The following is a 13,477-nucleotide window of genomic DNA, read 5'->3' as shown; positions in this document are numbered from 1 at the left end:
GACCTTCTTGATGTGCAAGGAACTTTAAAATCATGGCAAGATCTCCAAGAACAAGGGCTACAAGTAGACCAGTGGGCTTACCTGCAAATTCAAAATAGATATAGTCAGGATAAGAAAATTTTTGGAATTTATGCTAAGCCACAACAATTAGATAAAATCCTATTAGGCCCAGATAAAAAAATATTTAACTAAATTTTATAATTATTTATTAGAGATAGAATTAGAAGAGGAAGTAGTCAAAGGCAACATGATAGCTTGGAGTAGAAACATAGGACGTAGCATTACATTATTAGAATGGGAAAAGGTCTGGACAAGGAACAATAAAATCACAGAAACAGCAACATATAAAGAAAATGCCTATAAAATGTTTTATAGATGGCATCTCACCCTCAAGAATAGCGAAGATGTCTCCTAACATGAATCCAAATTGCTGGAAATGTAAAAAGAAACACGGAACATTCTTTCACATGTGATGGTCCTGCACTGAAACTCAAAGATACTGGCACAGAATAAAAAAAATGGTTAGAGGAAATAACGGCGGAGCAAATTGAATTAAAACCAGAATTCTTCTTACTGGGGATATTTAATAGACAAGTTTCTAAAAAAAGTCAAATATATAATACTGCACATTCTTACTGCAGCCAGAATAACCTTTGCACAGTGTTGGAAACAAGCAGATATTCCAACAGAGGAAATGATCATTCAGAAAATAACAGCCTGTGCAGAGATGGATAAATTAACCTTAGCACTTAAGGAAAAAGAAACATCAGAATATTATAGAAGCTGGGAATGCTGGTATGACTGGATAGAACAAAAATAGAAAATATATTAGTAAACACCGTAAAATGTAAAAGAGGTACCGTGTTTCTCACATAATAAGGCCGGGCCTTATTTTTTTTTGACCCCCGAAAAAACGGCTAGGACGTCTTTTTGGGGGTGACTTAATTTCCCCCCCCCTTGCATCCTCGGGTGGGTGGGCGGGCGGCGACAGCTTGGATATTCGGGAGACCTTCGGGTTCGGGCCACCGTTGCTTTCCCTTCTCCCTTGCTGCCGCGGCATTAGAGCAAAGCCGCGGCGTTTGGCGCAGCCACGTGCGGCCAGTCAGGGCTCCTCCCTGCAACCGGAGCCCTGAGGAGACACTTGGTTTCAGGCGCTCCCGTCTTCCCTTTGCTTTCGAAGGTAAAGCGAATTATTTTACAAAGCCTCCCCTGCCCGAGAGGGCAGCCCAACCCACTTGGGAGGCTAATTTCCGGGGCCTCTTCCGTTCCTCCCCGACCTCCCTACACTGCGCGCCTCTGATGCGCCGGTCCCTTCAGCCCAGCGAGCTGTTCCACCTCAAAGAAAGGCCAGGCGGGCTGCTGCAGAGCAGCGGGTCTGAGCCGCTCGCAGCGGAAACAGCCACCACCCTTAGCCCGCGCGGGAGAACGAGCGAGGTTAGCGCCCGCCAGCCCGTCCTTCCTGCCTTTGGAGGCACCTGCACCGGCGCCTCCGCGCTCGGTTTCCCCTCGGGCCCTCCTTTCGTGCGGAGGGCTGCGGGGAATGCGCTCGCCCGAGAGGATCTCTCCTCTCTCTTCCCGCAAGGTCAACGTCTGCGCTGCAGAGGAGAGGGCTGCAGCCGGTTTCTCCTGCTTGCTGAGAGGTGAGGAAGCTGCGGCTCGCCGGGTGAGATTTGAGAACGAGGGGCAGGAAGAGGCACACACACACCCGCGGCTCGCTTTCCCAGCTCTGCCCAGCATTTACGGCTCTGGCGCGGCCCTGGCAGGATGAGCGGAGGGTCCGGCGGGGAGGCGCTTGCTGCCCGCCAGGGCTGCTCCAGAGCCGTAAATGCTGGGCAGAGCTGGGAAAGCGAGCCACGGGTGTGTGTGTGCCTCTTCCTGCCCCTCATTCTCAAATCTCACCCAGGCGAGCCGCGGCTTCCTCACCTCTCAGCAAGCAGGAGGAACCGGCTGCAGCCCTCTCCTCTGCAGCGCAGACATTGACCTTGCGGGAAGAGAGAGGGAGAGATCCTCTCGGGCGAGCGCATTCCCCGCAGCCCTCCGCACGAAAGGAGGGCCCGCCGGTAGGGGAAACCGAGCCGCGGAGGGGCTCGGTGCAGGTGCCTCCAAAGGCAGGAAGGACGGGCTGGCGGGCGCTAACCTCGCTCGTTCTCCCCGCGTCGGGCTAAGGGTGGTGGCTGTTTCCGCTGCGAGCGGCTCAGACCCGCTGCTGTTGCTCTGCAGCAGCCCGCCTGGCCTTTCTTTGAGGTGGAAGAGCTCGCTGGGCTGAAGGGACCGGCGCGTCAGAGGCGCGCAGTGTAGGGAGGTCGGGGAGGAACGGAAGAGGCCCCGGAAATTAGCCTCCCACGTGGGTGGGCTGCCCTCTCGGGCAGGGGAGGCTTTGTAAAATAATTCGCTTTACCTTTGAAAGCAAAGGGAAGACGGGAGCGCCTGAAGCCAAGTGTCTCCTCAGGACTCGGTTGCAGGGAGGAGCCCTGACTGGCCGCACGTGGCTGCTCTAACGCCGCGGCAGCAAGGGAGAAGGGGCAGCAAGGGAGAAGGAAGAAGCAACGGTGGGAGGTCTCCCGATATGAAGTGCCCCACCAACGCAGGTAGCACCATATCCGGGCATGCAACAAAAGTACTTCCTAACGGCAAGCCCCCCCCCGCTTCCCCCCCCATTTCGCATGTTTAATATGGGGCTTAATTTGGGGGGAGGGGCTTAATTTGATTTTATGCCAATAAAACATGGTGGGGCTTCCTATTGGTGGAGGCCGTATTGTTGGAGAAACACGGTAGTAATTATATATTCGCAATAAGATGTATTTGTAAATATGTCACCAATATTGATAACAAACAAGGAACCATAGACTGTCAATAATAGAATTGCTAGTTTTTTTAATCGTTTTTTTTTCTTTTTCTTTCTGTGTGTTGTGTATGTGTTTGTTTGACATTTTAGTTGTATAATTAATAAGTTTAAAAAAAAAAAAAAGCTGGTTCTTCCCACAATTACTGGGATGAAGTGAGGCTAGAGTTCAGTGGTTGTCTGTAATTGTTAGGGTGTCAGGATTTGGGTTTGACTATTGGTTTTATTATGATTTTGTGAGTTGCCCAAATAATGACAAAGAGAATTCTTTTGAATGAATGAATGAGATAAACAATTTGTGATCCAGCTGTCCCAGTTTATAGTACATCACTAACAGAAAGGGAAGAAATTAATATCAATGTGTATTTTTTGCATGCCTAAAGCTATGCTAGATATTAATTAATTCAATGGGAATTCCATTACAAAGCTTTATTACATCAAAATATCTGCTGGTTTATGACCAAATAAAGATTGATTGCTATACAAACCACAAAAAGAACAGGCAAAATTACATTTTTAGAATACTACTAACATGATTTTCCTGCTACACTTTAAATTTAAGACGATTATCCTCAAAAAAGATTAGACACCCCCCCCACCCCCCCAAAAAGTTTTATCTATATTTCTATTCTCAGCAGCAAGAAACTATTTAAAAATAAATTATTGGAACAAACTACTTAAGCTTTTATTTTGGATAAATAATAGTGAAAAAGTGTGTGTGTACACATGCTTCTATGTATACAGGACTTTTGAATGAAAGGGTTTTCACTACAGACTACAGATTTTCTTATAAATATGGTATAGGAAATAGATTCTTCCTTGCCTTTTCATCCTTCCTTTTAAAGCCGTGGAGATTGTTCTCAGAAACCAACTCCAGCCCCAGGAAACTCTCTCCCCTCCTGCACATTCATATTCCAAGTCCCAATTTAGACGAGATGAGCTAGCAATAAAGGCACTGCTATTCCTCCACCAGCTGATCTGATGATGGCAGTTGGGAGTCTACAATAGGAGGGCATTGACTGTCTGTGCCACTTAAGTACAACCAGTGCTGATCCTTCTCTGCAGAGGCTCCATCTGACTAAGAGTAGCTGATTCAGGTTGGCTTCTGTGCCAATAATTGTTTTTCTTGCTATAGATTGGCAACAATGAAATCTGTACCTATAACAAGTCTTTTTTTCTCTTTTAAGAGAAAATAGTGAATTATTCTTATACTTGAAACTGGGGGATTGTTTTGCATTTTATGTGGACCAATTGTGGTCGATAAATTACTGTCCATGGTATAGCATGGAGTAAATGAATGGAGATTTATTCAAATCATAATGAAGTAATTAATAATTAAAACAAATAATAAAGTAGACTGGACTTTAATGTGATGCATGAAGCAGATTTGTTCTGTTCCAGGTCAGCTGAGCAAGAATATTTGAGGAATTCAATGGCTTGTGTATTTAACCTCTTCTAATTATTTATATAACCCAGTCCCTGTTGCAGTTTTTAAGATTGTTTTATTTTGAATCAAGTTCAATTTTCTATTTCATTACTGTGCCAATATTACATTGTACTTTCAAATTCACATAGTGATAGGTCTTAGTTTGGGTGATTTTTTAATATGCATCTTAATGTACATATAAGCATATTAATCAATTCTGTAACCCAGTAGTATAAAATGGTAAAGCACAGGGTGCCCACCGAGACAGCACTTTTCTGGTGGTCCACGTGCCCAATTAAGATCCAACCATCACAACTGCCCAGTTATCATTGGCAGAAGCAGCTGCAGCAGCTTCTTTGTAGTTTAGAATATTCACTATTGGAAGCCAGCCTCCCTTTTCAAGGAAGACCCTTTGTAGAGTCAACAGTAGCGTTACATTCAAAGTAACAGTTCTGTGGTGGGAAACAGTGGTGCAATTCTACCAGTTCGGGCCAGTTCTGGTGTACCAGTAGTGCCGAAGATTAGCGGAAAACGAACCGGTTCTGAGGAGCTTCCCACCTGGGCTTTCATACTGACCTTTATTCCCTGCTTTTGAAGCGCAGCTGCTTTGCGCGGCACAGCAGATTGCCGCGCTTCAGCTGCTGAAGTGACAGGGAGAGTGCAAGATTGCAGGAGAGTCAGAAAGCTTCGGCATGTGCGCAAAGTGTGTGCGTGTGTGCCAAGCGCACCCAAGCCACGCCCTCCAAACCGGTGGTAAACTATTTTGAAACGCACCACTGGTGGAAAAGACTGAGGGGAGGGGTTGTTTTTTTTGCTTGATTCTACCATTGTTAAGCGGCAATGACACCACTGAGGGATTGAACTGAAACATCAGATCTCAACTAGGCTCCTGCAGGAAACAACTGAACAGAGTGAAGAAATCTGGTACAGCTTTCTCAAATGTAGGAGCAACATATTGAGGCAGAAGCGGAGAAGATAGATAACCAAGGGAAGCATTATGGCCCAACAGGGTATGAAGTACCCCTCTTTCCCCCCCCTCCCAATTTAAATGGGCTACTGTGGAAGACATGGGGATTGCAGGCAGAGTGCAGCTACAGGAAAAGAACATCAATGCAGAACATTCATTTGACAATGCTATGGCCAGGGGTGGGATTCAAATTTTTAACAACCGGTTCTGTGGGCGTGGCTTAGGTGGTGGGCGTGGCTCAGTGGTCATGTGACTGGGTGGACATGGCTTGGTGGTCATGTTATTGGCTGGGCGTGGCCAACTCAATATCACTCACATCGAGGCATGCATCTCCTCGCCTGGTCTTTCATGACTGTGGGGATGCTGCAACAGTCATAAGTGTGAAAAATGGTCATAAGTCACTTTTTTCAGTGCCATTGTAACTTTGGTCACTTCACACAAGCAAAGTACCAGCAAAGGAGGAAAAAAAACTCCAGAGATGTTCCTGAGACAGGAAGTCTAGTCCTGACAAGAATGTAATAAGGGTTAACGGAGAGGCAGTTTCTATAAGCAGCACCAGAATGTTTCCTTCCTGCCTTCCTTACAGGATTAGGCCAGTAATTTCTTCTAACAACCGGTTCTCCGAACTGCTTAGAATGTTAATAACCAGTTCTAGAAAATAGGTGCGAACTGGTAGAATCCTACCCGTCTGCAATGCCTTTCATATATTAGGCCAGGGGCCTTCAAACTTGACAGCTTTAAGACTTCCTCCTCCAATCATGTTAGCTCAGGACCTCTGGGAGTTGAAGTCCACAAGTCTTAAACTTGCCAAGTTTGAAGACTCTAGTCAGAGTGAAAGACAAAGCTGCACTTAACCATGTGATATGAAGCAGGCTGAAAAGATAATCACTATTAACCGGATCTGATTGCCATGGCTGGGTGTTATTGGCCTATATTTATATAGGGTTATAAGGGAAACGACAAGTTTGTGCTGAATATTGCAGCATCTTGTTCAGACACAAGGCAGACTTTTGATCACTGGAATGTATGGTTGGTATGCTGGGATTCTTCATATGAAAATTGTCAGATACAATATGAATAGAACATTAAAAAGTGCTTTTATTCATAGGAATTAAGTATCATAGGGAGACAGGCATACATTATTTAAAATAGCCCCAATATTCCAGGCTGGAATATATTTGCGGGTTGATTTGGCTCTGCTGTATTTTTTTTTTTTAGCCTTTAGAGTAGGCAAGGTCAGGACTCAGAAGCAGAAAAAATTCCAAGAATACTTTTTATTGTTGCAGAATGGGATGAAAACATCTTGAAAGTCTGTCAAGATCCCCAAAGTGCTTTTTCAGGAGGCAATTGGCCTTTTTTTTGAAGACGTTTATCCAAGAAGCTTCTTCAGCTCTGACAGGATAGTGGGGAATGGAAGGATTTATAGAAGCTTCTTGGATGAGAAGCGAAACATTTTCAAAGAAAAAAAACAAGAAAGTCCAGTTTCCTCCTGAAAAAGCACCTTTGGGGTAACCATGACCTGGATGACTGAGAATCTCTACAGACTTTAAGCCTATCAAGAGTTTCCTCTGCCTCATTTTACATCATACAAAATCAAGGAGGGATTGATTTGCAGTATCACTCAAAGTGGGATTGATTTGAAAGTAAGTGTTGCACTACAAAGCAGTTTTCACACAAGGTACTTCTGAGCAGAGAAACCAGATGGCATTTCTGCTCGATGAAAGTCATGGCTGGTCAGTGAGAGCATGTTTTGGTGGGTGTCACATGCACCTGTGAAATTTTGAACCTTTGAATCCCTCTGAATTTCTTAACCACTTTTTAACTTTTGCTCCAATTTATTGGTTGGAGCAATGTACCTTTCGGAAGCAGATTCATTCATTCATTCATTCAACCAACCAACTAATGGAACAGCTTGCCTTCAGAAGTTGTGGGTGCCCCATCACCGGAAGTTTTGAAGAGATTGGGCAACGATTTGTCCAGAATGGTCTACTGCTTGAGGAGTGGGTTAAACTAAATGACCTCCGAGGTCCTTTCCAACTCTTTCTCTGTATTTTGAGTTCCTTTCTCACACTTTCTATTTTCTCGTGTCCTTTAATGTTTCAATGCTCTATTCTCCCTTCCGAAGATGAAATCTACATTCTTTCACGTTACTTTGCTTTTAAACTTACATTAGCTACCCAGAATCACCATTTGGGTGATCTTATAATTTAAAGTAAAAATTAACCAAAAACAAACATAACATACCAGAATTTTGGGGAAGTATATCAGAGGCAATGATTTTTTCTTACATAAACGACAGGGAGCAATTAATGCATTATTCCTAAATTACATACAATGGAATTCTGTTAGTTTAAAAATGATGCATACTCTACTGCTGAAATTCCAAAAGGTATTTTTATTTTTTATTATTTAAATTCTAAAAAGATCCCTGGCTAATGCATTCTTGGAAATATTGATTTTGAGTTAATTTGGATTGGCTTTAATGTAATCTGAAAAGAAATTTCAATTTCCAGAACCTGTGTGGTTTAGGTCCAAAACAAAGATTGCATAGTTTGAAGCATGTACAATTTGCTTTTCTCTTATTATATCAGAATCAATTAAGAAAGTGAAAGCTATATCTGCTTTATTTTTAGGTGAGCAAATGATGTACATACTCTTCTTGAGTCAATATTTTTCCTGGAACTTGGAAACAGAGCAACAGATGAGGTTGCACGTAAAATGATACTTCTTGCCTATATCACAAGGTTGACTGAAGAGAAGAGGGGAAAAAAAGGCAGAAACTTCTATCACTTTATCATTTTCTACTTTATTACTTCAAATTAACAACCACAATAAAGCTCAAAAAAGTCCAATATTTACACAGGAAAAAAGTACAAAATTCCCACCCCCCCAAAGTTCAATTTTTTGTTTTTTTTTTGTTTTTGTTTTAAAATTACAAAGTAATAAAAAGGTTTTTTTACTTAATTAAAAAAAGGAGAGAGACACAGTAAGCAGGGTAAATAAATTAGGGGAAAACAACAACAAAAAACCTGTGTTAAATAGAAGAATTAAAAAAAACAAACCCAAAAACGCCAAGGCTGTTCCACTTCCAAACATTCCAGACTGCCCAACGTTTAAAAAAAAAAAAAAAAAAACCAAGCCAAGGGCTGGAGGACAGTTGTTGATGGCTGTGATGCAGAACTAAAGACAGATTTTCTTGAATAAAACCTAAAAATTTAAAAACAAGAATGGGGCAAAAAAGTAGAAGAAATCTTCTTACTGAGGAGGGAAGATGCGTTTGTCCTTCAAAATCGATGGTACAAGGAGTAACCTCTGCAATCACTGTGGCTTCTCCTCCCGCCCCCATCATTCACATATCCCTCCCTTTCCCTCAGCTCCATCCCCTGACTCCTGCAGGAAAATAACAAAAACAAAATAATAATAATAATAAAAATAATAATAAAACTAAACACATCCAAACTGGTTGCTTGAGAGAGAGAAAGAGAGAGAGAGAGAGAGAGAGACTGCCATCCCTTGCACTAGAATCAGGGTACGTTTCTACACCCTTCACATTTGTTGCTGTCTTGCACAGCAGATATTGCTACCCACATCCACACCCTTAACACACAACTGCTGCCGTGCCAGTCCTGTTCACCTTATTGGTATGCCTATAGCATCCCACACGAATGCACACACAGGGGCAGTGGTGTCCCCAAAAGAAAGAATGCCTGAATACAAATAGCAGCCTTCGTCCACTGAGTCTCCCCTGGAGGCAGTGCCAGCTTACTAGTGCAGCCAAATTTGAAATGAATGTTAAACCACCTCCTCAAGCTCCTTGGAGCTGGAATTTTTAAAGTCTCCTGTAAACATCCTCCTCCCCACCCAAGAACCACAGAACAAAGATGTGATTAAAATTACGTTGGAAACCTTCTTTTCTTAACTAACTGGACTTGCAAAACAATATCGAATAAGGCTTCTCTTTTTTTTGTGAACGATACATATAGATCGGAAAGGGGAGCAGAAAGATCTGGGTGGTGGCCACAGCTTGCTGGCATGAGACGGGCAAGGCCTATGGAGAGGAAGCTGCACAACAGCAGCAAAGGTGTTCCTGCAAGGCTCCTGCATGAGTGACTTGTCAAAGGCAATTTGGTTCGGGAACACAGCCGATGATCTCAGGAAAGACAAGAATGCCAGCACAGGGCAGATCCTCTCCTTGTTGCTGGCGGGGGAAAAAAAAAGGTTGGCTTTTTTTGTTTGTTTTTTCCTTTTAATTTGTTTTTGTTGTTTTGTTTTTTAAAAGAAAAAATACAGTGAAGACACTAGAAAAAGAAGAAGAAAAGAACAGAGCATTAAAAAGTGGTTTCGTCTCAGAAATTCAAACACTGGATTTTCTTCTGATACATTGGCTTAGCCCTTAAATAAGTTACCCCTTATTTCATGAAGGATTCCCCATGCCCATCAATCTTTGGAGCTTTTAAGGACTAGAAACTGCACTGAAAGAAGAAAAGTAAACAGGGAAAATAATCTCACATCTGCCCTCGTGTGTTTTTCAAGCTATACACCAATCAGAATTTATGCAATATTATTTTATTTGCAAGGAGTGCAAAGTTATCTCTGAAGCTTTAAGGTATTTTCATGTTTGATTACGTTGCTTTTAAGAATCTTTTTTTACCAATTCACAGTGAATAAAGAACCAAACTGAAACCTCAGAGACAAAAGAGAAACACAAAATTGTCTAAAGTACTGTATTTACTTTGTGTGTACTAGCTATGTTTCCGGCTTCCATGATGTGAAACCCACAGCTGCATAGATCTAGATCTGCTTTTCAAAGAAAAGAACATCAAATTCTAATGTATTGGCAGTAAAATTAAATAATGGCAATTCTCCTGAGTCTATGGTGTTTTTTCTCAACCTCAGCAACTTTAAGATTCATGGACGTCTCCTAGCAGGCTAGCTGGGGAATTCTGGGAATTGAAGTCCACATATCTTAAAGATGCTGAAATTGAGAAAAACTGATCTATCCCCTGGACAAATATTCACTATCATATAAATCCTTAAAAACAAAAGTAATATTTTATTCTATTAAATCTGTACCTGATTTTCTTTCAGGAACTTGAAACAATAATATAAATTGCTCCCCCCATCAAATGACAGACCTAGTGTTATAATTTAGCCATAATCAAATGGGAATGTGGAACTCATAACCCTATCTCTAGTCCAACACCATAAACACTACAGTACAGCTCTTCAAGAAATGTTACATCGTAATTCTTCAGATTCAGGCTTTCAAGAATGTCTCTGGTGAAACAATGCCAATAGCCTGCTACTCAGGACTGAAACCTAGCGCTCACTTGGCCAGTGGGGATCAATACTTCTGTGAAATCTTATATGACTACACTTGCCCAATTCCACAGTAGTAAATTACCGTGTCACCCCATCTAACACACACTAATTGAAAGAACTGGCTGTATTATTATTGTTGTTGTTGTATTATTGTTATTATTATTATTATTATTATTATTATTATTATTATTATTATTATTATTATTATTATTATTATTATTATTATTATTATTAAAGTGTAGAACATTATGTCCCTTATTGCCAGGACAGAAAAAAACAGTCCAGTTTTCTCGTCATGGGATGAGACGACTATAAACACGACTATCCCATTTCCATTCCATTGAGATTTAAGCAGAAAATAGGTGGGCCCTGCATGAGCTACCATTCACTTGATCACATAATAATGCTGTCGTCACAGAACAGGCTGGCAAGGCAGACACTCACCTGAGCAAACACTGGTCTGGTGGAACCCATTCTTTATTTCCCCAGGTGATCAAATGGCACACTGGTCTGCAAATAAACAAGAACTGAATCGGCTGCAGAAAAGGACCATAGGAAAGGTACAGAGGGACTGCCATAGTTTCTTTTTCTCCCTTCTGAAGAGGTGATCCCATTATATTCCTTCTCCCAAAATGGATCCCTCTGTCCTCACCCTGAGAAAGATTTTCATCGATATATTAAGTTACATGGCCTGCACATGACGCATCTGACCCGAGAGCCCCCCGTTTGATATCCCTGCATTAAGTGGACAACAGGGTGAATGCATTTTTAAAAAAAATGTAGATGACTGATATTCTTGAATCTACTGGAAATCTACTTCATACTTGTGACAAGTATGATAAACACTAATCCACAAAAATAGATTATGACACCAATTCAGATACTCCTTGAGTTACAAAGGCAATTGGAATCATAATTTCTGCCGCTAAGCAATACAGTCATAAAGTGCAACATCATGGGACTGACTGTATGTCAATGAAGATTCCCAGTCATCCAGACAGAGTTGTTTGGAAGTTGAGTCATGGCAACTGGACTTCTTGTTGGTTCAAAACATTTCACTGCTTATCCAAATAGCTTCTTCAGCCTGAACAAGTTGGTTCGAAAGATCCCATATATGTCCTCCAGGGAGGTTTCATTTCTCATCTAATCTGCATAGGCTTGTTAGGTGAGTAGGCAGAGAGTTATTGGGATGTAAATGTTCCAACTGCTAAATCCTCTACCCTACTTGGGTCATTATAAGTGGCCTCCCTGGTGAACCTGTGAACTGGCCTCAATCTTAGAGATTGATGAAAGAGCAGCATAAAAAAACCCCAATGGACAAACTGTGTCTGAGGCCTCCATCTCTACTGAGGGAAGGATTTCCCATTCTGGCCTAGATGGGACTCCTTCACTCCTCTCTCAAACCATCCATCTTCCCTATCTAAAAGAGTGTTCTTTTTTTTCTAAATGAAGGTGTGCGGTTGATTCTGGTCCTGTAGTGTTGCTTTCCCTGTGCTGGGCCACCCTCTTGTGTAGAGGCTGCTTGGTTTCTCCAATTTAGAATTCTGAACACTCCTCACTGCACTGGGTGGCATACACAACATTACCCTTAGCTTTTGGTATCTGCTATTTAGGGTTGACAAGCCTCTCTCTTAGTGTGTTGGTGCATTTGAAGAACACAGATATGAGGCATTTTCCAAATATCCGTTTTAGTTTCTCCACTAAATCAGCGGTGTAAGAAATGACCAGGTTCTTCTGTCTCAGCTCTGTCTGCAATTCTTTTGTTGGATCCAGATGCTGATTTAATAAAAGCCCAATTTGGATACACACCGGTTTTAAGAATCACCAGATGCCTGTTTTTCTTTTTTCGGGCATCCCTGATGGTGGAGATGTTTTCTGTCCTGTGATGTAGTGTCCTGATGATTCCTACTTTGTGCTGAAATGGATGGTGGGAGTCAAACAGCAGATACTGGACTCTATGTATGGGTTTCCTATAGATCTCTATTTCTAGATTGCCAATGGTCCCAATCAGAACTTCGGTCTAGGAATGCCAACCTGTTGCCCTTGATGTCTTACCAAGAGTTGGTGTTACTTGATATTTGAATCCACAGTGTTTGTATGGTCTGTGAAAGCCTGCACTTCCTGGACCTTGCTTTCTACGCAGGTGACTGCACTGCTTTAATGACAGAAATCTCTGCAGTTCCTATTGAGCAAGCACCTCCTTGCAAGTTCCTGCCAGCTTCCAACAATCAAAGTCAGCAGGGAAGCTGGCAGGAAGCAAGCCGACCAGCACAAAGGTAAATGGCTGCTGCCAGATGGAAGAGTGTGTGTGAGTGATGGGGGAGGCATAGTGTGAGTGTAGGAGGTCTGCTGTGATGTCCAGAACTTGAAAGAGCCACCGTAACTACATTGTAAATTCAAATAATCACTGAATAAGTGACTGTAAACCAAGGACTACCTGTAGATACTTCTCAGAATCCAAGGAAGTTGAGGTATCACATATCAATAATATTTATTCTCCCTTTGCCTGATCAGATGAATAGTCCAGTGGGTTAGGATGGGATATACTTAAGCTTTTATTGCTGGTCTTATTGTAATAAGATATTGCTCGGATTATTTTTATCAGAAAAGATAGTACAGAAATATTTTTTTCAATGAAATAGGATCATCAAAAGAAACTCACCTGTGATGCTGAAATCCGTGACACTTCTTGCCGTCCTGTGAGGTCAGAAGAGGAGATGTTGGCAGGGGCTCCTCGGTGTAACCTCATGCTGACCTTGCGTTCCCTGTCTACCCGTGAAATTGCCCTGGGAGATGTGTTTCCTGGCAAGAAGGGAATAATTATTTATAACATTGATATTTTGAAGTTATACAAACAAGACGAAGTTGAGAGAAGAAAGAAGGAAGGAAGAAAAGAAAAAGGAAGGAAAAGTTATAGGGT

General features: G+C 42.1%; 1 protein-coding gene across 3 annotated transcripts in view; it reads right to left on the bottom strand.

The window, feature by feature from the left end:
• Positions 1-8,021: 8,021 nt before the first annotated feature.
• The window catches only part of CSNK1E (casein kinase 1 epsilon), a 42,122-nt gene continuing 36,666 nt past the window's right edge, over positions 8,022-13,477 (bottom strand). For 2 of the 3 annotated variants that reach the window (XM_026694882.2, XM_087968313.1), the window contains exons 9-11: positions 13,220-13,359; positions 11,002-11,067; positions 8,022-9,533 (exon numbers count right to left, since the gene is read on the bottom strand). In XM_026694882.2, coding sequence (XP_026550667.1) covers positions 11,035-11,067; positions 13,220-13,359 — 173 coding nt within the window. In that variant the 3' untranslated portion in view covers positions 8,022-9,533; positions 11,002-11,034. The remainder of the gene's footprint in view (positions 9,534-11,001; positions 11,068-13,219; positions 13,360-13,477) is intronic. The other variant, XM_087968314.1, reaches the window with a different exon arrangement.

Source organism: Notechis scutatus, chromosome 6 (genome assembly GCF_049901735.1).
Source record: "Notechis scutatus isolate UNSWTSFEM ecotype Mainland chromosome 6, rNotScu1.2, whole genome shotgun sequence".
Lineage (NCBI taxonomy): Eukaryota > Metazoa > Chordata > Lepidosauria > Squamata > Elapidae > Notechis > Notechis scutatus.
Note: the sequence above shows the minus strand (reverse complement) of the source record. Positions and strands in the feature narration are given on the sequence as shown.